The sequence below is a fragment of the Neofelis nebulosa genome, chromosome 6 (assembly GCF_028018385.1).
Source record: "Neofelis nebulosa isolate mNeoNeb1 chromosome 6, mNeoNeb1.pri, whole genome shotgun sequence".
NCBI lineage: Eukaryota > Metazoa > Chordata > Mammalia > Carnivora > Felidae > Neofelis > Neofelis nebulosa.
Window position 1 is genome coordinate 14,458,337 of NC_080787.1, and position 27,688 is coordinate 14,486,024.

Below are 27,688 nucleotides of genomic sequence, written 5' to 3' on the forward strand. Positions count from 1 at the left end.
GAAGAGTATAGCACTGGCTGGAAGCCAGGGATACAGATGAGGAAAGGAGACCCAGAAGGTCCCCTCAAGGAACTTAAATTACTCAGAAGGCAATACAGACACACAAGGTTTTTTTTAATCTGCTCCTTGGGGAACAAAAATCCACATCTTGATCTTACAATTTGTTGGATATTAAGATTAGACTAGTTTTCTGAAATGTTTCTATTATACCCATGGCTTTAGGTCAGAGAAAGCCAGACCTTGTTTAAAAAAAAAAAAAAAAAAAAAAAAGATGGCCCAAAGAATTAAAATCCTGGTTCCACTGCCATTTGGAGAAAGTCACCATTGCTCAAGCTTTTTACCTGGAAGTAAATATGTGAGGATAATTATTAAAGGCTCTATCAGGTCACAGGTTAAAGGGCTACTGCTTTAAAAACAAAACAAAACAAAACCCAAAACAATCACAATTACTCTAAAACTGATTGCAAAACTGAAACCCCAACAGAAGAGATTATAAACAGGTGTCTTTTGATATATCAGTCTCCTCTTCCTGCCAAAAAAGAAATTCCAAATTGCTCAAAATCATATCAGAATGCTCCTTTTCAACTTTTCTTTTTGGAAATAATTTTAGACTCACGAAGAATTGCAAAACTTAGGTAGAGTTCCTAAATCCCATCCTCCCAACTTTTCCTTCTGTTAACACCTTACATAACCATGGCATGCATGCATGTATGTATGTATGTATGTATGTATGTATGTATGTATGTATTTATTTATTTATTTATTTATGGAGAGAGAGAGAGAGAGAAAGCATGCTCGAGAGGCAGGGGCACCGACAGAGGGGGAGAGAGATTCCCAAGCAGGCTCTGCACTCGGGCAGCGCAGAGCCCAACACAGGGCTCGAACTCATGAACTGTGAGATCATGACCTGAGCAGAGATCAAGAGTTGAACACTTTAACCGACTAAGCCACCCAGGCGTCCCATGGCTAATAATTAAAATAATGAAACTTACATTGACACAAAACAAACAACCTGCAAGTCTTATTCAAAGGTCAAAAACTGTCCCACTTATGTCTTTTTTTTTTTTTCAGTCCAAGATCCTGGATTGCATTTAATTGCTGTGCCTCTCCTTAGCCTTCTCCAATGTGTGGCAAGTCCTCAGTTTGTCTTTGTTTGTTTGACATGTTGGAAGAGTCCAGGCTAGTTATGTTGTACAGTGTTCTCTGATTTGGGTTTGTCTGATGCATTCTCATGATTAGGTTGAGGCTGTGCATTTTTGGCAAGAATATCACAGAAGTGATGTTGAGCCATCAGGAGGTACAGGAGGACACCCATCTCATTACTGGCGGTGTTGACTTTTTAGCTTGGTCAAGGTGGTGTCTACCCAATGTCTTCACCCTTTGTCATCAGCAAAGGTTCTTGCAGGGATACATTTTGAGATTCTGCAAATATCCTCTTTCTCATCGTACCTTTGCTCCACTAATTGTTGTATCTATTGATAATTCTCGCCTACAACAGTTATTACTGTGGTAATTGCTTAATGATGATTTTCTATTTCTACCCTTCATTCTGTATTTGTTAATTAGAATTCTACTAAAAGAAATTTCAGAAATTAGAATTTCTACTGAAAGAAAGAGCTGTCCCTTACTTCCCCAAAGAAGACATCCAGATGGCCAACAGACACACGAAAAAATTCTCAACATCATGCATCATCAGGGAAATACAAATCAAAACCACAATGAGATACCACCTCACACCTGTCAGAATGGCGAACATTAACAACTCAGGCAACAACAGATGTTGGCAAGGATGTGGAGAAAGAGGATCTCTTTTGCATTGTTGGTAGGAATGCAAGCTGGTGCAGCCACTCTGGAAAACAGTACGGAGGTTCCTCAAAAAACGACCCACCAGTAGGTATTTATCCAAGGGATACAGGTGTGCTGTTTCTGAGGGACACATGCACCCCAATGTTTACAGCAGCACTATCGACAATAGCCAAAGTATGGAAAGAGCCCAAATGTCCATCAATAGATGAATGGATAAAGAAGATGTGGTGTGTGTGTGTGTACACATATACACGCGTGCGCACGTGGGCACACACACACACACACACTGGAGTATTACTCAGCAATCAAAAAGAATGAAATCTTGCCATCTGCAACTACGTGGTTGGAACCGGAGGGCATTATGCTGAGCGAAATTGGAGAAAGACATATCATATGATTTCCCTCATATGAGGAATCTAATATACAAAGCAGATGAACACAAGGAAAGGGAAAGAAAAATAATGTAAAAACAGGGAGGGGGACAAAACATAAGAGACTCTTAAATATAGAGAACAAAGAGGGTTGCTGGAGGGGTTATGGCCGGGGTGATGGGCTGAATGGGTAAGGGGCACTAGGGAATCTATTCCTGAAACCATTGTTGCACTATATACTAACTAACTTGGATGTAAACTTAAAAATTAATTAATTTAAAAAAAAACAAAGAAAGATCAGTCCCTTCTCTCCCATTTATTATTCATTTATTTATTCAGGTCAGTATGGACTACTGATATTTTTTTTATTCAGTGGGTTCTAATCCACTAATAACCAGACCCACATTCAAGCCGTAGAAACAAACGTTCCTAAGTATCTTCTCAACTACCAACAGGACGATTGCCTCAGATCAATTACTAAAAAATTATTATCTTGATTTAAAGTGATTTTTTTTTTGCTATTTCTCCTTTGAAATTTATATTAATCTGCCTGTTCAATAAAAAAGAAAAACTTCTCTCCTCCTATGAAAAACCACTTTTTCTCATCCTCATCATTCTAGAAATTCTTTCCAAAAAGAAAGAAAATTTAATTCAAAGATAAAATAAGTTCAGTTTCATTTTAACAGAACAAAAGCAGTAACATCAGAACAATAAGAACAAAAGCCACTAATTGCCCATAATCTCTATCTTTTTTTTCTGGTAAAAATTAACCTGAGGATTCAGGTCCTACTTTGCTGAAAGTCTTCACTTTTCCTTTCCACTCCAACTGTAGCCGAGCGTAACCAGGGCTCTCAGGATATACATACACGCTGGGGGGGGGGGGGGGGGGGGGCGTGCTAGAAATGTTACACATGAAGGTTAACTGGATAGACCTAACATTCGCAACTGAGAAGAAATTAAAGGTGAGGCACCCCCTCGTTTACTATATTAACTATGATTATAATATTTGAGCAGACATCACCACCTACACCGACATTAGCCCTACAAAAACCAAAGAAGAAAAAGGGGGGCAGAGAGTGGAGCCTGTTTGCCAGAGAAACATTTATGCCGAAAGCGGTGTATTCCCATAATACTGACAATTGTTCAATATCTTGCAAATAAAATACTATATATGATTAAAATACATATTGTCTTTTAGTCAGGAAAATGAAATGGTTCCAACATCGAAGCTAGGGGTGGGCTTCATGTAAGTACCTCTCATCAAGGTCTAGAAAGCCAGGTGAGAAGAGAAAAAGAAAAAAGAAAAGCCTAGTCTTTACTTGGGTTTGGCCTTTCAAATCATATTTCTGCTACAGTTGCTTTAAAAAATCAAAGAGACCTGGGGTGCCTGGGTGGCTCAGTCGGTTGAGCGCCGACTTCGGCTCAGGTCACGATCTCGCGGTCCGTGAGTTTGAGCCCTGCATCGGGCCCCTGTGCTGACAGCTCAGAGCCCGGAGCCTGTTTCAGATTCTGTGTCTCCCTCTCTCTGACCCTCCTCCATTCATGCTCTGTCTCTCTCTGTCTCAAAAATAAATAAACGTTAAAAAAAAAAAAAAATCAAAGAGACCCAACAAAGAATACAAGGGACCAGTATATTTGAAGATGGAATTGACCACGAGGAGATCATTATAGCATGTCAAGGCCTTGGCAATTTTTGAGGGGCTATGACTTGCAAAAATACCAGCAAAAAAAAAAAAAAAAAAACAGTCCCAGTTTTATGGATAAGTGCCTTATCACACTTACACAAAAATTACCAATGTTTCTTATCTCAACCCAGAAAATAAGAACTGCACTTTCTACCCAAAAAGGAAAAATGGCACATCCATCGAGTGTACTAACCAAGCTCACATCTCCTTCCCTACATACAAGATATGGAACCTGCTGGAAAAAACAAGAGGGTATAACTGTCTGAGAAACCAGAAGGCAGGGCCCTCTGGGGACGTGGAAAAGATGGCGGAAGCTAGAACTCCAGGGCCAGAATTATCCTCACGATTCCCTCAAGAGGGCTGCCTTTGCTACTCTTCATTCACCTGTCTACAGAGGCTTCTGTGCACCTTCCCACACCATCCCCTGCCTCTCTCCCCCGCCTGCCTGCTCTGTGGGTAAAAGGGATACGCCCATGAGCACATCCACATGGCACATTCAACCCGTTGCTGCTTATTCTTCTTATAGCCGCCTTTAAAGGAAAAGCTCAGAATCAGAAACGTTATTCTCCATTTATAATCGTTTTTAAATTTTTTTTTAATGTTTATTTTTGAGAAAGAGAGAGAGTACAAGTCGGGGAGGGGCAGAGAGAAAGAGAGAGAGAGAGAGAGAGAGAGAGAGACAGACAGACAGAGAATCCTAAGCAGGCTCCGCCCTGTCAGCACAGAGCCCGATGTGGGGCTCGAACCCACAAACCACGAGATCACGACCTGCGCGGAAATCAGATGCTCAACCGACTAAGCCACCCAGGCACCCCCATTTATACGCAGTTTTATTTTTTTATTTTTATTTTTTTTAATTTTTTTTTTTTTAACGTTTATTTATTTTTGAGACAGAGACAGAGCATGAACAGGGGAGGGTCAGAGAGAGAGAGAGGGAGACACAGAATCCGAAACAGGCTCCAGGCTCCGAGCTGTCAGCACAGAGCCCGACGCGGGGCTTGAACTCACGAACTGCGAGATCATGACCTGAGCCGAAGTCGGACGCTTAACCGACTGAGCCACCCAGGCGCCCCTATACGCAGTTTTAAAGCAAAGCCTTAAATACATTCTGAAATAAGATTCAACTGGGAATCTCAAGAATATCTATTAACGCCGGCATAGCAGATTTCTTTATCTGTCGCCACCCCAAGTTTCGACTCTTCTCGGGCTAACATGCATCGCAGCCAAAGGTTATGACAGACACACTTTGGTCCCTTCCCGTGCAGATCTTTCAACCGCAGCAACAGGGCTCTGGCTGCCTGCCTGGGCGTCCTCCTCCTCCCTCTCTGCCCCACCTCGCACTGATGATACGAAGGAAGAGTGTGAGAAGAGATGGCAAGTGGGGGCTGTGCCGACGGGGACTTTGTGGGGAACACATGGATCGCTCTAATTCCAGCAACCTTTACCGAAACCACCCCAATAAACATGCAACAGGAGTAAAAACCGTATTTATTTTGCAAACGTAGCTTCAAATTCCTTAGCACGTCACTGCCCCCCGTTCCTCTCTCCTGGTCCTCCACGGTGCCCCACCCTAAAGCTCCTCCTGTAGAAATTCTGCAGCCCCCATTCTTGGTGCATCCTTGCTCTGGTGCATGTGGGGGCTCTAGCAGCCAAATGCAGACGGGTCATTTCAATGCCCCAGGAGCTAGGGGGAGGGCTGGTTGTTGAGAAGCTGTTCTCGGCCCTCCACTGCCAGCTGGCAGAGAGAGGAAGCTCCATCACTCAGGCCATGTAATGGTAGGTATGTGCTCACCACTCCAAGTTTACAGGCCCCAGACACACGGCTCGGGCTCCCCCAGCAAGTGGCGGGTGCTATTTCCCTTCCACTGTGAGGGAAGGGCTCCATTAGTCATCGCCGTTAGAACAGGGCTACTAACTCCCAGGGGAGGTCTTGCCTGAAGTAGAGCTATGAGCAAACAATCTGCGCCCCACCTCTCGTAAGTCCATGTTGCGCACGATTCCTGGGTCAAGTACATGAGGAGAGCCCTGCCACGGCCGGAAGTACCTGATGGTGCAAGGAAGGCCAAGTTTTACTCGTCCGGGGCCCCCAGCGGGGTGACCTGTAGCCACCACCTCCCACCAACTTGCGTGACATGCAAGCAAAGATGCCTTTTCTACTGTTTCCTCCATAAGCCAAGGGTACTTGGATGGGGCATTAAGTGTCTTGCTAATGAAGCCACTCCTGATAAACAAAAGTGCAAGGGCAGAGCCACAGCTGAGCTCATAGGAAGCGGTAGGAAGGCAGGCAGGACCCACAGCGAACAGGAGGCGGACGCCAGGAGCACAGACAACCATGTGAGTGAGATCTACACTGGAAAGCATTTGGAGAAAAGAGCCTAAATTGCTGACGTCCCCTGAAGGTAAAGAAATGTTACGCTACCATGCATCTTAGAAGACAATGGATGATGAAGAACCACGCACATGGTAACATAAACAGCAGCAGCACCAAGGGAACTCGAGTCTTAACCATCATTATTTTTAACATGCAAAGTATGTCTCCACGTTACCTGTATGATTAAACACTTTTTTAAAGGCACAGTAAGTAGTTATAGAGACAGAATCCAGTCAAGCAATGAGTTGGGTGATGCCATTGTGATATACTTGACCATATGTGGATTAAGAGCTATCTATTATAATAACTATGTAAGAGAAAGCTTGATATAAAGGAAGCCAGAAAGGAAGATGGTCCAGCCCAAGTTCACGTGTATGTGGTATCTGCTTTGAAAGGAGTGGTCCCAGGGATGCCTGGGTTAAACATCCAGCTCTCGATTTTGGATCAGGTCATGATCCCACAGTTGAGATGGAGTCCCACGTTGGGCTCTGCATTGGGCATGGAGCCTGCTTAAAATATTCTCTCTCTCTCTCTCTCTCTCTCTCTCTCTCTCTCTCCCCTGCTCACACTCTCCAAATTAATCAATGAATTGAAAATTAATTTTTAAAAACAAGTGGCCCCATATAAACTGATAAAGCTACCAAATATCTCTAACATAATACCCTATTCATGTCTCAATTCAAAATTAGAGACCGTCACTACTACCCCCACAATATTTTACTCTGCGGGAAAACACAAGTGGCCAGTTGGTTAGGAACTTTGATTACTACACATCCGTGCCTATCTTTAGTCAGGCTCTTCAGCAAGTGGGTACAGAAACGGTCCTTTAATGCCTTGGGTGCCTTCTTGCTCACCTAATGGGAAACAGACTTTAAGGAATTGAAGAAATAACCATAGTTTTTAGTTCGGAGGATGTTTTTGTTCTGTTTTTTGTCAAATAGCCTTTGGTAATTTCTAAGAGACACTATGGGTTTGTTTGGTTTCCATACAGCCTAAAAGTTAAAACCGTTTTGAGAGTCAAACTGGGTACACAGAGTACCAGGGAAGTGTGAATGAGGATGTACAACAGGAAAAGGGTAAGAAATAAGACAGGGGTGAGAACTGCAGGGGAGTGTGAAAAGAAAATTCTATACTAAGAAAATCAGAAAAGTCGAACTCTGTTCTAGAGAACGGCAAGACAAACCACGGACCGTCTTCACTCACTCGCCTAAACACATGGGCTCTAACATTTGATAACCCAAGTATCTGTGGCTAGTGGTTACCATCCATTTAAAAGTCTAGAACCCGCCATGCCACCGAACTTTCCACAATGGTGGAGATGCTGTATTCTGTGGTGTCTAATCGGGCCACCATGAGCCACGTGTGGTTACTACTGAGCACCTGAAACATGACTAGTGCAACCAAAGGAATGAATTTTTAAGTTTATTTAATTTTAATTAATTTTAATGTAAGCAGCCACATGGAGCTAGCAGCTACTGGATTGGAGAGCTCAAGGTCCAGAACACAGGAATGTGGCTCATTTCAAATGCCTTTGAAACTTCATCAAACTATTCGTTCCACTTATTTTTAATAGACTCTGCATACATAAATTAACTAGGATTTCCTATGAGACACAGCTCTTGCTGCCTGCTTCATGTCAGGCATTTGACTTACTAGAACTATCTTACTTGTCACCAGGTTAATTGCCACTCTGCTAGATCAGAAGCTTCAGGAGAGCAACGCTGGGCCGGCCTTACTCGCGTCTCTATCCTGACCTGACACAGGTCACTGCATGCTTAGGAAACACTGCTCACTGATGAGAGTATCAGAGAAGTAAATCAAAGAGGAAGCATCTTTTCTAGAAGGACTGTGCATAGAACGATGCTCCTGAACCCCCAAGGCTTATTTTAAAACCCATTTCCAAGTTGTACAAATCAATAGTATCCTTGGTAGCTAACTCAATCTTTCTCCACTTTAATTTCCTTCCACCCCTTCCTCAAACAAAAGTAACCAATATTTCTCACCTCAGGATTATGTATTCAAGATTACTTTTTTATCAAAAAATTCAATTATTTCATGGTTTTCCTAAAATGAGTCACTTCTAAACCATTATGTATTCTTTTCATTTTTCCCTAAAAACCATGTCAAGCTTACTTGCACCACCTCAGTGATAGTCTATAAGCCAAACATGGGAGACCCAGATGCAGAATGATTACAAAGGGTCTATTAACATCTTTTGGACTGTTTAGCTTACAGATCAAAGGATATGTATGCAACAGAATATGTATTTGTAAACAAAGCATATCCACACACGCATACATATCCACACACATATACGTATATATTTCCACATACACATATACATACCACTGAGTCTCCAAGTCCTTTATCATATCATCTACCTACCTCATTCCACTTTTTTTTTTTCAATGTTTGTTTATTTTCGAGAGACAGGGAGAGACAGAGCACGAGCATGGGAGGGGCAGAGAGAGAGAGACACACACACACACACACACACACACACACACACACACACACACACACAGAATCCGAAGCAGGCTCCAGGCTCTGAGCTGTCAGCACAGAGCCCGACGTGGGGCTTGAACCCATGAACCATGAGATCATGACCTGAGCCAAAGTCGGACGCTTAACCGACTGAGCCACCCAGGCGCCCCTACCCCATTCCACTCTTAAAGCCAAATAGTTATGGTAGCCAGAAAGAACTGGATTAGAATTCTAGCTCTTCTACTTTTTAGATACGCACTCTTGGGAAAATTACTTAAACCCTCTGGGCTCCCATTTCCTAAGTTTGGTGAAGGGACTGGATGATATACCAGCTACGAATGATTCCAGAAGAGCACCTGATGCACAGTGTTTGCCGAACGAATAACTGATTTCCTCTGTTTCTTGGGCCCTCTTTCCCAGGCTTACAAATTTCCCCAAAATGGGCAAGAGCTGGTTATCCTCTGATTTAAAGTGAGCAGGACTTGAAGATTAAAAGCAGATTCAAGGGCAAGCTAATGATCAGGGATTGAAGAAACGAAGCAAAGAGACAGATCACAGTCTTAAGAAAATGGGGGAAGAACTCACTCAAAAAAGACATTTCTGATGCCCGACAAAGATCAAACAAAACTCCTGTGGAAATCGTCCGACTCAGTCTACCTTTGTAGGATGGCACTATTTCTAATGTCTATAACTGGTTGAAATCTGTCATCTGTTTATCTTTAAAGTATTAAAGATCACAAGACTCCTCATTACTCAGCCTCCATAGCACACATTTGGTAAATGTGGTTTCTAGCACCTTCGCCCATTCTAGAGCTTCTCCAACACTCAGACGGCATTTATAAACAGATCTGAGATACAGCTTTAACACTTTATATGAAGGATCCATAGGTATGCAGAAATCAAGTACTCCTTTAAAAAGTTAGCCTCTGTATTTTGTGTCTAGACTCCCTGGTGGGGAAGTACATAAAGAGTCAAGATCCTACGGAATAATGTCAACAGGAAAGGGGAAAGGGCACGGCACTCATCCGTACCTCCGCTTCCTGCAGGATCCCGCGGCCGAGGCACACCGTGTCGGGGCAAGAGATGGGAGACCCGCATCCCTCTCGGATTGCCAGCTGCAGGTACTGCTTCAAGCACTAGAAGTTAAGAAGAAAAAAGACAATTACCCATCGCATTACAGTAGCACCAAGGTTATGTAACCGCTGCTGCCTCTTCCTTCCTTCCTTGGCAGTCCTGGGGCTCTTGGACTCAGGAAACATCAGCTATCCCAAGTGTGAACAGTAAGAGCCATCACTTTGGAAAGAAGGCAAGACAGGCGATTAATTATGTATGACCTCAATATCGAGTTTATTCAAGGCCACAGGTCAAACTCCTGTAAGCTCACACATTTTATCCCCCACAGGTTTGGCAAAGAAGAACCACTCTTTTGCACTAATGGCAAATGCCTTCTTTTTACTTTTTCTCTTTTTTAACTTCTATGACTTCCTAATTCCGTTCTTACCTAGTAGTCCTTTGCCCCAAAGTAGAACCCTGTGACTCTCATGCAGAGAGAGCCAGACAGAATCAAAATACAGCTGATCCTTGAACAACACAGGTTTGAACTGCATGGGTCCACTGATATGTAGGTTTTTTTTTTAATAAATATGGTACAGTACTGCAAATGTATTTTCTCTTATGATTTTCTTAATATTTTCTGTAGCTTACTTTATTGCAAGAATACAGCATATAATACATATAACATATAAAACGTGCTAATCAACCGTTTATCGGTAAGGCTTCTAGTCAACAGTAGGCAAGTTTTGGGGGAGTCAAAAGTTATATGTGGATTTTCAACTGCATGGGAGGGGTGTTGGGGCCCCTAACCCCTGTGTGGTTCAAGGGTCAATTGTAAGATTAAGGCACTGACTTATGTAGGAACATTCATAATAGCAAATACACCTGGGAAATATAATGTCAAAGACAATTTGGGAGAATGAGACCTTCCCAAAACTATGGGCTTTGGTGGATGCTTTGGTGAGGAGGTTTGAGTAGAACCTGGGGAAAGAAGAAACTGGATTGAAAAAAGAAATCCAGAAAGAAGAGGGATAATACCAAGAACAAACTTAGTCTTCTCACTGCCTGTTGTACCTGGATTGTGGGTAGTGGATGAAGACGGGGTCAGACTGAGAAGGCAGGAGAGGGGCTGGCAGCATTAGGGAAACCTCCGACTCCCCCCTTCTCCCTCCCAACCCAGCCCAACACACCCACAGGAGATTGAGGGCCACCATTCCAGAAGACGGAACTCTTAGGAAATCCAGAAGTTGATCTCCTCAATTTTGCTCATAATTGGTGAGCTCTGTGTGCATGACGAAAGGTCAAGCACACATGTTGGAGGACAACACCGAAAAAATACATAAGCTAGTCGATGAATTAATGATTCTTATAAAGTGGTGATCATTTAAAACTGAGTTCAGATTTTTCAAATTTATACACTTATGTATCAACCTGCCTCATTACAAATATTGCTATTGCACCAACCTTTTATAAAAGCTTAACTACTGGGGCACCTGGGTGGCTCAGTCTTCTAGGCATCCGACTCTTGATTTCAGCTCAGGTCATGATCTCAGGGTTCGTGAGTTTGAGCCCCATGTTGGGCTCCGTGCTGACAGTGCGAAGCCTGCTTGGGATTCTCTCTCTCTGTGCACCGCCCCAGGCCTCCGTCTTCCCTTCCCCCGCTCACAGGCATACTCTCTCTCTCTCTCTCAAAATAAGTAAACATTAAAAAAAAAAAAAAAAAAAGCTTAATAGGGGCACCTAGGTAGCTCAGTCAGTTAAGCGTCTGATTTTGGCTCAGGTCATGATCTCGTGGTTCATGAGTTCGAGCCCCGTGTTGGACTCTGTGCTGACAGCTCAGAGCCTGGAGCCTGCTTCAGATTCTGTGTCTCCCTCTCTCTCTGCCCCTCCCCTACTCGTGCTCTGTCTCTCTCAAAAATAAACATTAAAAAAAAAAACAAAGTAAAAAAATTTTAAAAAGCTTAATATTAAATAAATTCTATGGTCAGAATACTGATGCTGTAATACTGAACCCATTCTGAACCCAATTATAAATGATCACCACTTTATAAACTATGCTAAATTCATACAATGGAATACTGAGGAATCATGAAAAATGTTTTCAAATGGTGTTTAAAGACATGGAGAGATGCTCAGTATGAATTGGAAAAGAAAAGATGATTTGGTATGAACTGGAGAATAAAGACATCTGGGAACAGGGGTCCTTCTAAGGAGTTCCTCCGGCAGTGGACTGCATATAGGTACTGTATTTTAGCTCTTACTTTCTTGTTGGAGACAACGGTGAATGATCATTTGCTCTAGGAGTTACTGTGTTAAACATGGTCTCTTGTACCAAGAAGAAGGGGAAACACAGGAGAGCCAGAGCAAGGAAATGCGGGGAAGAATTTCAGTGCACAGGCCAAACTCGAGAGGAGCAGCAAAGCTGGCTCACAGAAAGGAGGGTCACACCAAGGGACGAGTGAATCAACGATGCGAAGGCCTGTCCACCGGCTCTGCTCCTAAGGACCTCTCTGCCATCCCTGTGCCACACAGACTCCAGTGTGACCACCCTGATACCCACAGCTGCCCCTTGACATTTGAGCAGAGAGACTCTGAAAATGTACGGTCTCTAGGCTCAGGGGGGAGGTATCTGAGAAAACAGAGTGAACTGTGCCGTGAACGCCTGTCAGAATATCTGGGCCCTAGCCATGGTTCCACTCCATCAGGTGACAAGAGGAAAGTTACTTAAACTGCTCCCCAGACTCGCTTCTCTTAATTGAAAAACAAGCAACAACAATACCTGTTATGGTTACTTCACAGGGCTTAAAACCCTCGTACACACAAACACAAACCTGTAATACTGTATATGGGAACCCTTTGAAAATTCTTAAATTGCAGGGTATTTGGTTTTATATCTACCTCCAGATGATCTTAGACTTTCTAGCGGAAGCTTTCTGGGGAAATGTTAATCCTTTGGCCTTCTGAGATTACCCTTTCTCCACTCCCTTCAGAAAACCAGTTAAGTCACTGTGGTACAGAAGCTCCATAAACAGAACAGCTATTTGTAACAGAACATCATATATACCTCTATTCAAGCCTCTCCTCAGAACTATTTGCATCCAGGGGCACCTGGGTGGCTCAGTTGGTTAAGCATCCGACCTTAGCTCAGGTCATGATCTCCCAGTTCGTGGGTTCGAGCCCTGTTTTGGGCTCTGTGCTGACAGCTCAGAGCCTGGAGCCTGCTTCGGATTTTGTATCCCCCCCCTCTCTGCCCCTCCTCCATTCATGCTCTTTCTCAAAACTAAACATTAAAAAAATTAAAAAAGAACTATTTGCATCTACTGAAAAAGCTTAGAGTTAAATACAAACTATAGACCATGTGAGCCTGTACAGGCAAAAAAAAAAAAAAAAAAAAAAATCATTTCAATGTATATTGCAAACTTGTAAAATTGAACTATAAGCTTTCCCAAGAGTTTACAACAGACTTTTTTTTAATTTTTTAAGTTTATTTATTTTGAGAGAGAGAGCAAGTGAGCAGGGGCAGGGCAGAGAGAGGGAGGGAGAGAATCCCAAGCAGGCTCCCCACTGTCAGCACACAGTCTAATGCGGGGCTTGAACCCACGAACTGTGAGAACATGACCTGAGGCAAGATCAAGAGTCAGACGCTTAACTGAGGCACCCAGGCACCCCTGCAACAGATATTCTATTTGTTAATGTCATGTTCTTGGGTACGGCAACCACGACATGTAAACCCAGTGACTTCTCAAGCTGCCACCAAGGACTCTCATGGCCACAATACCACGTGAACCATGATTTTAGGAGAGAAGTTACAGCTGTATACACTGGCTACAGGGTATAATATATACGTATATACCCTACACGCCCTTTTAATTCTGAGAAACACTGGTCTGAGACGGAGGTATGTACCATAAGCTGCCAAGTGTTGCGATGACAGAACCTGACTCCCCATCACTGTGAGCCTGCATTTCTAGTCAAAGGCAAAGAGGGACAAGACACGGTGATTGTTTCTTATTGAATTTTCAAGTGCCTTCAGTTCGTTAGATGTCTTTCGTTACCTTTCACTAAAAATTGAACTTCAAACCCTCCCTCTCTTCCTCAAGACCTCTGGCTGAAGCATCTAGACTGTAAATGAAGGCAGAAAGAAAGAGAAAAAAGAAAACTACCACCATGGAGTCACATTAAAAAACAAAAACGACATTTCTAGGCAGACAGCCCCTCCTCTGCTATCCTGCCTGCCGCTCCCTCACAGTGTATTCTACAAACTTCTATCTCCTAGTCCTGCCTCAGGTGAGTTCTTTCACCACCCGCGACTCGGGCCTCCATTGGATGGTCACCCCACATCTGGGGGTCCTCCCGGGGAACCTCTGCCAGGACGGGGTCAGGGCTCTCCCCCGGTTCTGGGGACTTTCTCTGGTGGCTGGACTGTAGCACTCCTTGCAGAACTGACCACCTCCCGCCAAGGTTACTCCTGGGTGAGGATCTGAAGCCCCAGGGGGAACCACCCTGATGCCCAGGCCCAAAAGGGTGAGGGTTTGGTCCTCTTGCCCTTCAGAGGGATCCTTCCCTCCCTCTCCTTTCTCTCTCTGCAGCCCTTCCTAGGCCTCCCCCTAGTCCTCCTCAGACAACTGAAGGTCTCTGGCCAAGGCAGCTCCCTGGTGTGGCCGGTCTGAGAGCAAACAGGTCAGCCTGTCCCCGCCTGTGAGGGTCAAAGACCCCTTTTCTCCCCCCGCCCCCACCCGCAAGGGCTCCATTCCCAGCTGGCAAGAGCAGCTCAGCCAGGGCAAATCCACACACGCTGTGGTCTCATGGCTGACTCGGGCCCCCAAGGTTCCCTTTACCCCTCGTGGATCTGGCCACCATCTTGATCTACAGGCAAGATCCACCCCTACACGTCTGAGTGAATCCCACAGTTCCACAGACAAGTGAAGATTCACCAAAGATTCCAGCCCACACCATGAGTGTCCTCTCCCGCTGTATCCCACGGACCCGGGCACCACAAAGTTTCACCTAGCTCGCCTATCAGCACGTTAATCTAATACCATGCTCTGGTCTCTAACTGCACAGAACCCTTGGTGGACGGACACATTTAGGGAGGGATAGTGTGTACATCCCCGCCCCCTTCCCGAATGAAGCAGCTAGTGAAGAGGAGACCTCCATCCAAATGCCAAAGATCTGTCATTGTCCATCTGTCTGGGGGGGAACACGGAGACTGCCTTAGGCAACAGGCTTGAGCAATGGAAACCTGGGTAAGAGAAAAGTGCCCACGGTGACCACTGAGCTGAATGCAAACAGGCTCCTTAAGTGACCCCCTCAAAACAGCCAGAAGCCCTAGCTGACCAATGGGCTACTTGCAACCGGGTACTGGTACCAAAAAAGGAAAATTCCAGATGTTCCCATACCCCCCACCTCTCTCCTTAAGCACAGCCCCCACCACCTCTGCCTCCTGGAAGACCATCTCTCCTTTGCTGTCCTGCCCACTGTTCCTTTGCAGTGTATGCAATCAACTCTCATTTACTTTTTTTTTTTAATTACATTCCATTAAGTAATAGCATTAAACAGATGCCTAAATATGCAATATTCCTAACAGCTAATAAATTCTAAGGGAAATGTTTTAAACAGTACTTTTTGAAAATACTGATGACCCAAAAAAAGGAAACAGTTTTTTCTTTGAAATAGTCGACATTCCACTTAATGTGGTAGAACACAGAAACATTCTCAGGCCCTGAAGCGTCATGTGTAATGATAAGGATTGTTCTCTCCCCCAAATCCTGTCCTTGCCCTGCATTCTCTTGCTCTGTGAATGGCACGTGATTCCACCCAGCTGCACCCCAGCAACATACGGATCCTCTATGGCACCTCTTTTTCTTACCCCTGCATCCAGTAAATGCCTAGGAGATGTCCTCATCAGGCTAACCACGCCCTCACAGCTACCAGAGCTTCTGAATCCCCCTCCTCCACCTGACCTGCTGCCCCACATACCCGGTCTTCCCCATCTCAGTAAATGGAACCAAGTACCCAGTTACTCAGCCAGAACAAAAACAAAGACGTCCCGGATTCCTCTCTTTCTCAAATGCTACAACCAAAACGTGTCCTACATCTAAACATCTCCCACCACTCCAAGACACAGTCACCCCTTTCCAAGACCTCTGCGATAGCTTTCCTGCTGGCCTCTGCTCCACACAGAAGCCAAGGTGCTCTTTCTACGCCTTTCTAAAACATAAATCATGTTTTATTCTCCTGCCCCAAACCCTCCAATGAGTGTGCATCTCATGTAGACGGCCTCTCCAACTCCTTACCACGGCTCACAAGGTCCTACCTGTTCTAACTCCCAGCTATTGCTCTGAGCTCATTTCTACCACATTCCTTTACTCTGGGAATAGGAATCTGCTCACTACATGTCCGACCTGCTCTTGATGTCTTCTCCCTGGGATGCCCTTCCCCCCAGATGGCTCGGTCTTGCGTCCTTCAGGACTCTGCTCAGTGGTGCCTCCTCAGATAGGCCTCACTGGCTAAAAAGGCCCACCTTTCCTTCCCATCAGGCCTTCTCACCCTGCTTGATTTTTCTTCACAGCACTTACCATTACCTGTGTATCATCTTGTTGGCTTCCTAGAAATTCAGCTCCAAGTACAGGGACACTGTCTTATTCTCTGATAGATCCAAAAAGAAAACACATGTAGAAGGTACTTACAGAACACATGATTGCATGACTTAACACACTGCCAAGTCCTACCCATCCTTTTTCTGAAGTACTGATTAGGACTGTTCAAATCTCTCAAGCTCTTCTGCCCTGCCCCTAGGCCACTTTCCATTACCCCTTACCTGGGCTTCGGCCTTAGTTCGTCTATCAGTTTTTGCATATCTGTTTTTGCCTCTCGTTAATTCTCCACACTGATGGCAAAAGGAACTTTTATAAAATCTAAATCTGAGGGGTGCTCTGGTGGCTCAGTCGGTTAAGCATCCGACTCTTGATTTCGGCTCAGGTCACGATCTCACAGTTCATGAGATCGAGTCCCAAGTCGGGGCTACACTTGGTGTGGAGCCTGCTTCAGATTCTCTCTCTCTCTCAAAATAAACAAACTTTAAAAAATCTAAATCTGATCCATTCTGTCACCTGTTTAAAACCTTCCAAGACTGAAGACACTCTACGTCTCCTTTGTAGCACTCATTATGATTAGGACTTAAAAATTAGGTGTATATCATTACGTAGCTACGAAAATCTCACTCTCTCCACTCAGAATTGACAGTTCACTTTGTCAACGTTACAAGAAATTTCAACCTTTACGTTTCTTTCATGAAAACCTTGTCTCTAGAATGATCCGGTCACCATTCACAAATAATTAGTGCAGGAGGATTTTAACACAGGCTAGTCAGATAAGGCAGTAGTTTCCTAGCAGAGGGCAGAGCTTTGAAAGGATAGAAGACAGGTATGTTTCGATAGATAAGAAACACTGGAAACTAGTGGACACTGATGGGAAGGGCAGCTGTGATACTGTGATTTCTAATAAGAAACACAAATACATCCTTCCCATTTCCAGCACAGAGCTGCTAAAACCCTTGGAATCTCCAGAGTAGCGAGAGAGATAAAGGTGTCTTTTTGTTAATGAAGTGATTCTGGGATGCCCCTGGGTCACCTGCGGGCTGGTTGCTAATGACACCAACCCCATGAGTAGAGGCCCGGAGCTTTTAGTCCTACCCATCGAGCTCCAGGAAGGGGAGAGAGATTGGAGGTTACATCATTGGCCATTGGTGATTGATTCAATCAGTCACACCTATGTAACGAAGCCTCCATGAAAACCCAAAAGGCTGGTTTCGGAGAGCTTACTGGTTGGTGAACACACAGAGATTTGGTAAGAGTGATGCACTTCAGGGGCCATGGAAGCTTCATGCTCTTCCCCCACACCTTGCCCTGTGTGTGTCTTCCTTCTGGGTGTCCCTGAGTTCTGCCCTTTTATCATAAGCCAGTAATCTAGTAAGTAAAATGCTTCTCTGAGTTCCTCTGGCAAATCCATTGAAACCAAGGAGGTCGTCATGGGAACCTCTGATTCATGTCCAGTCAATCAAAAGTGCAGTTAACAACCAGGGCCTGTGACTGGCACCCAAAGTTGGGAGACTTCTTTGATCCAGACTTGTTTGGATAAATGTCTATTCAGATCCTTTGCCCTTTTTTAATTGGGTGATTTGTGTTTTTATTATTGAGCTATAAGAATTCTTTGTATACTCTGCAGGTGTCCTGTATCAGATATGGTTTGCAAATATTTTCTCCCAAGTTGTGGCTTATCTTTTCATGTTCTTGAGGATGTCCATCATAAGGGTTAACTTTGATGAAGTCCAATTTTTTTTCTTTTATTCATATCTATCTGAGTTAATGTTTGTCCAAGGTGTGAAGAAACAGTCCAACTTGATTCTTTCGCCAATGGACATCCAGTTATCCCAGCACCATTTATTGAAAAACTATTCTTTCCTGCTTTGAATTGCCTTGGCACCTTCGATGGAAATCAATTGACAATGAACATGAGAATTTATTTCTGGAACTGTCAATTCTATTCCATGGATCAACCTGTCTATCCTTAAGGCAGTGTTACATGGTTGTGATTATCATAGTGCTACAGTTAAGTGTGACATCTGGGAAGAGGGTTCTCCAACTTTATTCTTTTACAAGATTGTTTTGGCTATTCTAGGACTCTTAATTTCCCATGTGAAATTTAGGATAAGCTTATCAGTTTCCACAAAGAAGATCTTTGGGATTTTGATAGGAATCCTACCTGCAGATCCATTCTGCTGCCATTTTAACAATACAGGCATACCTCACGTATTGTGCTTCACAGATATTACATTTTTTACAAACTGAAGGCTCATGGCAACCCTGTACTGAGCAAGCCAATCAGTGCCATTTTTCCAACACCATTTGCCCACCTGATGTCTCTGTGTCACATTTGGGTAATTCTTGCCCTATTTCAAACCCTGTCATTAGTATTATATTTGTTATGGGGATCTGTGATCGGTGATTATGACTTGCTGAAAGCTCAGAGGATGGTTAGCATTTTTTGCCATAAAGTATTTTTGTTGCTGTTGTTGCTGTTTTGCTTGTTTTGTTATGAGACAGAGTGTGTGAGTGCAAGGAGGGGAAAAGGGGGGGGAGGGGAGAGGAGGGGTAGGGAGGGGAGAGAGAGGGAGAGGGAAAGAGAGAGAAAGAGACAGAGAATCTTGAGCAGGTTCCACACTTTCAGGGTGGAGCCCGACCACAGGGCTCAATCCCACGACCCTGGTATCATGACCTGAGCTGAAATCCAGAATCAGATGCTCCAGCAATAAAGTATTTTTAAATTAAGCAATGTGCATAGCTTTTTTTTTTTTAGATACAATGCTACTGTTCACTTAAAAGACTACAGTATAGTGTAAACATAACTTTTATATGCTCTGAGAAATGAAAGAATTTGTTTGACTTGCTTTATTGCAATATTTGCTGTATTGTGGTGGTCTGGAACCAAACGTGCAATATCTCCCAAGTATGCCTGTATTAATAAGTCTCTTAATCATGAATATTGAGTGTCTGTCTGTTTAGTCTTCTTGAATTTCTTTCAGTGATGTTTTGTAGTCTTCGGAGTATGAATTCTGTACTTCTTTTGTTAAATTTATTCCTAAGTATTTTATTCCTTTTGAACTTATTGCCAATGATTGTCTTAATGTGCCATTACATTATCCTTTGCTAGTGTACAAAAAGACAACTAATTTTTGTGTACTGATCTTGCAGTCTTGCTAAACTGGCATCAGTGTTTTCAAACTCTCAGTGATTCCTATATGCAACCAAGTCTGAAAACCTCTAGTTCAATTCAATCCATGCTCTCAAGTCTAATCAAGGAAGATGTGTCCATTATCACTGCCTTTAAGTTATTTTGTAATATTCAGAAATATGAGCTCCACAGGAAGGAAAGAATCTTTTTTTTGCTTTTTAATTTTTATTTTATTTTATTTATTTATTTAAATATGAAATTTATTGTCAAACTGGTTTCCATACAACACCCAGTGCTCATCCCAACAGGTGCCCTCCTCAATACCCATCACCCACCGAAAGAATCCTTTCTAACCAACATGTCCATAGGGAATACCTGCATTCAGCTAGTTCCAGAAGAAACAGTAAAGGAAGCCTAAGAAGGAAGTTACATGTGCAAAAGTTAAAGCTCTAATTGAGATCCTTTAAATGCTAAACCCAAAATAGTGCCGTTCCTATTTTTGGAAAAGGGTACTGAGATCCACCTTGTAAGTTTGAGAACAGTCATTCGATATGGGAGATTAAGTCTGGTCCCCAATAAAAAGTACCTCCAGTTCCCACCAAGCAAGAGTGATCAAACACTTCTATCTTTACATCAGGTGACCATGAAACACCTAAATTAAGAAACTCAGTGATGGAAACAGCCCTGAAGAGAAATGCACTGGAAATGCTGCAGACCGATCCAGGCTGCACAATGAAGTGAATCCAATCTGCTAGACTGTAAGCACCTTTTGATCAGAGCAGGGAGCAGCCATTAGCCTCGTAAAGATCTGTTTTCAGCACAAGTAATCCAATAACTCTCCGACTGACCTCTCAGAGGCTTTCCCTTCTCTCCGCCCAGGGTTACCTTTCTTAACGGAGGGAGCCCCAGTTTTCATACTAGTTCCAAAGAAATCTGTCTGTGCCAGGTGCTCTCAAACCTTTTACCCGTATACCCAGAAAAGCAACCAATGGTTCCAGGAGAAAGAAAGCAAGAAGCCTGGCCAAGTTTACATCCTTCCATTTCCTCCAAAGAAACATTAGCCCTCAGAACTGCCAGCCCTCAGCTGGCCCCGAGGTCCCAGCCAACAAGCCTAAGAAAGGCAGTGAGAATAAACACAGCCCAGATGAAACATCGGGAGATTCCACTGAACTCATTTATCGCTGTCTTCCTCCCTTCCTCCTGTGTACCTAAAGAGTCCCTACTTGAACTCTCAGGCAGCCTTTCTGACTCTCCCAGAACACACATAAGGCCTTTAGCAATACAGAAAGAAGCAAACACCAAATTAATAAAGGGTCAAAAAAACCTTGAGCCATGATATAGGGCTATGCAAGTTATCTGCATAAAATATAACCATTCAACCAATCTGCATCAACCAATATCTGCATAAAATATAACCATTCAACCATTCCAAGTAAGCCTAGTAAAGAATGTGGTCCTCACACTTTACTAGAGAATTAACATCGAGCATCCATATCCATTTATCCATACGATGGGTGGGTGGACAGATGAAAGATAAAGCAAGTAGAGTAAAAATTTAATGTTAGAATCTAAGATATGGTGGGAATATGGATATTGTTAAAATTCTGTACACCTTTGTTGTACGTTTGAAAAGTTCCATAACAAACTGTTGTACCAATTTTTTTTAAGTTTATTTATTCTTGAGAGAGAGAGGACAAAGGAGCAGACAGAGAGGGAGACAGAGAATCCCAAGCAGGTTCCCCAATGTCAGCACAGAGTCCAACAAGGGGCTCAATCTCATGAACTGTGAGATCGTGACCTGTGCCAAAATCAGGAGTCAGACACTTAACCAACTGGGCCACCCAGGCGCCCTGTTGTACAAATTTTTACATTAAAAAGAAAACAAATTATGCCGTTCACCAAATTTTAATTTTGGTGAACATATTTTAATGTTCCTTAAAGTTAGAATCATCTGTGTTACAGTTTATATAAAACCCCAGTATCTGTATTACTATTTAAACCAGAGTTTGAATAAATTAGAATGAAATGCAATCTTAATTAAAATCAATGGCAGAAATATTATCTAAATTTTTGAAAGTTTTCAAAAATATTTACATTTGTATAAATGAGATAAGGAAGCTAACTCATTATGAGCTACATTTTTTTTCTACAGGGTATAACCTACAAAGCCAGCATGCAAAAGAGTTCACATCAATGACCAGAGGTTTGATAACAGTGATGCTTAGTTTTTTTTTAAGAGGATATCGTTTCTCTGCATAGAGTACTAGTGAGAAACAATGTACTATCAGTTTAGAAGAGACATAAACCTTAAGCCAACTTCCTTGGCTACATTTACAAAAGAGAATTTATTAGATTTAAGAAATGTGAACTCCAGAGGTGCCTGGTAGCTCAGTCGGTTGAATGTACGACTCTTGATTTCAGCTCAGGTCATGATCCCAAGATTGTGGGATAGAGCCCCACATCAGGCTCCGTGCTGAGCATGGATCCTGAAGATTCTGTGTGTGTCTGTCTGTCTGTCTGTCTCTCTCTCTCTCTCTCTCCCTCCCTCCCCCCCCCCACCACCCTTCTCTAAAATAAAATAAAAAAAGTGAACTCTGAACAAGTAGAAAAGCTTGGATTAACGGTGACTAGGTTGAATATGAGCAATCTTGTAATATTCAAAATTAATTCAGATGATGTAATTCAACCACTGCATCACATAATCAGAATATCTTTCTACTTATAACTGAAGTGGTACCAGGTTGCAACCATTTCCTCATCTCATAATTTTTCCCCAAGACTTTATTCTGCAAAAACGTCAATGTTTGACATTCCTGAAAAGCAAGTTTCTAGAAATCTGGGGATTTTGTACGTGGTGCTTACTTTTCTTCACATTAATTGCCGTAATTGGAACCAGTCTTCCTTTTCTTTCACTTAGTAAATCCACAGGCTTGCACAGCCAAGACTGCCCTTGACTGTCTTGTTAAAAATCTAACCCAGTTACGATCCTTCAACAGCCACTTTCCAAATATCCTGAGTTAGCACCATATTCTAGCAAATTAGAAGATTAGGCAAACATCATAAGTCAAAGCCATATGACCAGTTGTTTCAGAAATGTGTCAGTGGTCACAAATGAGACAGAGAGAGCAAATGTATTTGACAGTACATGATGGTGAGCAGTTCATTTGTGCTTCACCATAAGAGAGCTCTGCACAGACCCCCAGGCCAGGGCATCAGAACCCCTAGAGGATGGACAGAAACACAGACCACTGGGCTCCACCCCCAGAGTTTCTGTTTTAGTAGGCTGAGGATGGGGGTCAGCTACAGAGAGAGACAGACAGACAGACAGACAGACACACAGAATCCGAAGCAGGCTCCAGGCTCTGAGCTATCACCACAGAGCCTGATGCAGGACTCAAACTCAAAAACTGTGAGATCATGACCTGAGCCGAAGTCAGATGTTTAACTGACTGAGCCACCCAGGCACCCCAAGAATTTGCAATTCTAACAAGTTCACAGCTGCTGCTTTGAGGACTACCCTTTGGGAACCAATGGCCTACGACTACAGAAACGAATTTGATGGGGATGACAGTACCTGTCAAACTCCAGTGGTAGCTGTGGTAGGTGTCTTAAAATTATCTCATTTACTCTTCACAGCAACTCTGGGACTAGTATTTCCCCATTCACACAAATGACTAGTAAATAGAGAGGGTTGGATTTATATATTTTATTTTTTCTTCATTTTATTTATTTTAGAAAGAGTGTGTGACAGCGAGCAGGGGAAAGGGGCAGAGAGTGAGAGAGAGGGGGAGAGAGAGAGAGGATCCCAAGCAGGCTCCACTGTCATTGAGGGGCCTGATGTGGGGCTCAATCCTGTGATGCTTAATGTGTAAATTGGAGAGTAAGAGTAAATGAGGGAAAAAAAATAGTCTCATACCTATTACATGGCAGGTACTTAAATGCCTTGTCTTTCCTCGATTTTTTTTAAATTAATGTTGATTTACTATTAATCAACTATTGAGATTGAGAGACAGAGAGAGAGCATAAGCAGGGGAGGGACAGAGGGAGAGGGAGACACAGAATCGGAAGCAGGCTCCAGGCTCTGAGCTGTCAGCACAGAGCCCGACGCGGGGCTCAAGCCCACAAACTGTGAGATTGCGACCTGAGCTGAAGTCGGATGCTTAACCGACTAACCCACCCAAGTGCCCCTCCTTGATTTTTTTTTAATAGATGAATAAACTGAGGATCAAAGAGACTGAATAAAAACCCTACATTCCAGTGGCTAATAACTCACCAACACTTACCAAAAGAGTCAAACCAAAAGGATCGCCCTACTGGGGATGGGAAATGATTCAAAACCATTGAGGTTTTTGGCGAACACAGAGCCATTTATCTCCATGGAAATGAGGCACCGACTGGGTCTAGCCTAATTCCAAGAGGTGCCAGGCATATCTGAAAAACGTCGCATAACCAATCCTTGCTGATACACTTAAATACCCAGAAAATGGAGGTTTAACGTTAACTAACTTTTCTAGTTAGCTTACAACCTCTTTGGGTTCAACTTGTCTACATTTTTATAAGTTCTTTTTTCCTACATGGCAACATCTTATCAGTGCAGGTAAACGCTTCTGTGGTATAATGCATCTCCCACCAATGTGAGGACCAACGTTATAAGCATAATGCTTTCTCATTCATTCATGTCTCCAACATAGAACATATTCCTCTTGATAGGACCCATTTTTCTAACTTAACAATACTGTGAGTACCATGGTTTAAAATCAGCTGAAACTGTACTGGCACTAGATATACCGTGTATTTTTTAAAGATGGATTCACGAGATAGGATTCTTTTGCCACAATTTGCTTCCTCCTTAAAAGAGGAAGCCCTGATTCAACAGTGAGATGTGTTCTTTGCACATCTCAGATTAGGGAAGGTAAAAAATTTGAAAATACCCAGAGCGTCAAAGAAGGGGGCTTTCCTACCTATCTGGTGGGGGCTGTTGACACAACAGTTTGGGAAGGCAATGTGGCAATACATATTAGTTTAGAATACACATGCCTTTTTATTAGGTAATTCCACTCCTAGGAATTTTTCCTTAATAGGTACAGCTTGACATTTATACAAGTACAAACATTTTTATTTATAACAGCAAACACTGGCCATTAGGAAGGGCCTCATTAAATAAATTTTGACACAGTCATCCCACAGGACACTATATAACACTTAAAAATGAAGGTGGGTCTATATGTTGTTACATAGAGGCATGTCCACAATAGGGGGGGCGCCTGGGTGGCTCAGTGGGTTAAGCGTCCAACTCTTGATTTTGGATCAGGTCATGATCTCATGGACCGTGAGATCCAGCCCCGCGTGGGGTGCTGTGCCGACAGCATAGAGCCTGCTTGGGATTCTGTCCCCCTCTCTGTCCCTCCCCTGCTCGCACGTGTGCGCTCTCTTAGAATAAATAAACTTTAAAAAAAAAAAAAAAAAAAAAAGAGAGAGAGGGTATGGAAAAATGGGGTGAGAAGGAAGAAAAACAGAAACTGAGGTTTCACTGTATTTCTAATTACATTCTCTACCCCATCAGCGTACAAGGGATTGGTCACCAAAACCTTGGCGTTTTAGTTGAAGTCAAAGTCTGGGACCAAAAGCCCTTCTGGATGCACAGTGGAAGAGAAGTGAGAAATCAGCCATGTGCCCTCTCCTTCTGACTCGTCCCTTGGGGCCTTCATTTGCCTGTTGACTTCCTATTTCTACAAAGACATAAACAGAGGAACTAAAACCCTATACATCCCACCCTGAAATTACTGCAAACTTTGCAGAAGTCGTCACATTAACCGGAGTAGCTCTCTGTTTCCGGCAAGGTCAATGTCCCTGCCCTGAGTACTTTAGGGACTTGGCAATCGGGTAAATGATTTGCTTGGGAGGGAGGGTTGAGTCGACTTCAAAATGTGAATGCACAAACCCCAAAATCTGTTACACTAGTAAACAAGGGATTACTGTATATCTACTTCATGATCTTTAAAGTAGGGATATTTTTTAATGACTGATTTGGGTCATCATTTTATGGATGAAATGCCTCGCACTGAATGAGATGGGTAAGGGGAACCTGGGTGGCTCAGTCGGTTGAGTGTCTGACTTCAGCTCAGGTCATGATCTCATGGCTCATGGGTTCGAGCCCCACATTGGGCTCTGTGCTGACAGCTCAGAGCCTGGAGCCTGCTTCGGATTCTGTGTCTTCCCCTCCCCTACTCATACTCCTTCTCTCTTCTCAAAAAATGAACATGAAAAAAAATTTTCTTTGAAAAGATAAGGTGGGTGAGTGCATGCTACTTTACTATGACAACACTGATCATTGGTGATGCCTTTCTTCTTGGGCTTCTGTCCTCAGTGGACTTTGAATCTGGATGGAGGGATAAAATGGATCTCGGTCAGATGGCTGGAAAGTAAGGCAATGCGGAGATTTGTATGAAATCTATTCAATTCGATTTTAATAGTGAATGCCCTCAGGAAAGAGATGCTCGTTTTACACTAGGGTAGCCAATGCCACCCAGGTAAGAACCATGTTTGAGTTTTTCACCAATAAATGCCCCCAATCTAGTATTCTCTTGTCATAATAAGTGTTTGACGACTTGTAACTGCCCTGACCAGGCAACGAGACTGCATTAGGAATTAAAGGAAGAAGGGACGAAGATTCTGGAAAGAAAAGACATGAAGGTATGCAATACCTCATGTGAGAGGCACAGCAGAAGGTGGTCTGTATGGATGTTGTGCGACAGAACTTGTGACAGCCCCAAGGAAGATGATTCAAACAGGAGCACATGAAGGAATAACAGGAGTGGCATTTTGACAGCAACATTTTAAGAAATCTGACATTAGTATCCAAATGCATAGGAAGGAGAAACTGGGACACGAAAATAACTTTCATACTCCAGACCTCAAAACGGCAGTCTACCATAGTCAATGCAGCATGTGTGGATGAGGGGGGTGTTCTCTGAGCTCTCACCAGCCTTTTTCCTTCACCCTACCCGTTTGCTCCCTTTCAGACCATTATCCACTCTGTTCCAGAGCCACCTTCCCTACCCCACTCCCAGACAAAGCCTTTTGTGGCTCCATAATGCTCTGTAACAAGGTATACAAGACCCTCCCCATCCAGTCTCTGCTCGCCTCTCCAACCTCATGCCCAAGCACCCCCATGCCTCCCACAGTACTTTCCAGGGCTTTCTGTCAGTTCAGTGCCTCAGTATGCCCCACTTTCTTGGCTCTGGGCCTTCATACATGGCTGTGTCTCCTCCCTATGGTACTCTTCCTATCCCAGCCCCACCAATACTGCCATCAAACAACCCCTTAGTCCTCTCTTGGTCTCGGCCATACAGGACACCCTCCCTCACCTCCCAAGGTCTAGTTTCAGTGGCTTCCCTGATGCTCCCATAGCACACCGTACTCCCCCATGTGAGCCAGACTAATCATGGGGGATGCACAGGGCACCCATGTGTCTATGCCCACAGCACCGTGGCTGGTACGTGCCAGTGTCAAATGGAAGAATAGCATCAGGTCAAGATGGGAACAGACTTGGGAGAAATTGGAATAAAGGTGTAACAACAAAAGAACAAACAGATAAACTTGGGTGACTCAGTGGATGTAAGGGTAACTTCTATCATTGTGCTCCCACTTCGCCTGCTCTCTCTGGCGGTGATTTGCATGTTTGGCCAGCCTATTGCATTCCAATATGTGGTTTGAAAAATTAAACTTTGGCAAGGTATGCTTTGGGGAAAAAAAAAAAAGAGAGAGAGAGAGAGAGTCTCCATAACATACCAACACAGACTGCCAACATACCATCTTTTTATAACCTTCTTTGTGAAAAAGAAGTCAAATCTTGTTCCAGATCCTAGTACCGCCCCCCTATCCTGATACCATATGCTTTCCTAAGAGAATATAGAAAAGCCTGAAGTACTCGTTCAACCTATGATCAAAGGCAAGAATGTTGTGCAAATGAATCTTGTTCCAAAGCCTGTGTCAACAAAAAGGGGTGGAGGGAGGGGAATGAAGTGCTATTTATTAATATTCCCACAACGGAGGGAGCACTGTGGGACTTTTTAATGAGTAATCTTATCCTAAACAGTAAGATAAGCCTCATTCGAACATTACAGAGCTGGTGAGTAGAATGCAAATTAGATTTCAACAGAACCAGCACTAATAGGTAGAATAGA

At 43.4% G+C, this 27,688-nt stretch overlaps 1 protein-coding gene and 1 long non-coding RNA gene across 4 annotated transcripts in view; both read right to left on the reverse strand.

Moving 5' to 3' along the window:
• The window catches only part of RNF144B (ring finger protein 144B), a 185,678-nt gene that overhangs the window by 32,525 nt on the left and 125,465 nt on the right, over positions 1-27,688 (reverse strand). For all 3 annotated transcript variants that reach the window (XM_058732882.1, XM_058732883.1, XM_058732881.1), the window contains exon 3: positions 9,749-9,853. In XM_058732882.1, coding sequence (XP_058588865.1) covers positions 9,749-9,853 — 105 coding nt within the window. The remainder of the gene's footprint in view (positions 1-9,748; positions 9,854-27,688) is intronic.
• On the reverse strand, positions 1,810-4,689 carry LOC131513729 (uncharacterized). The gene is made up of 2 exons (XR_009262753.1): positions 3,784-4,689; positions 1,810-3,555 (listed from the first exon to the last, which is right to left on the reverse strand). It is a non-coding gene; the product is annotated as an uncharacterized LOC131513729 (long non-coding RNA).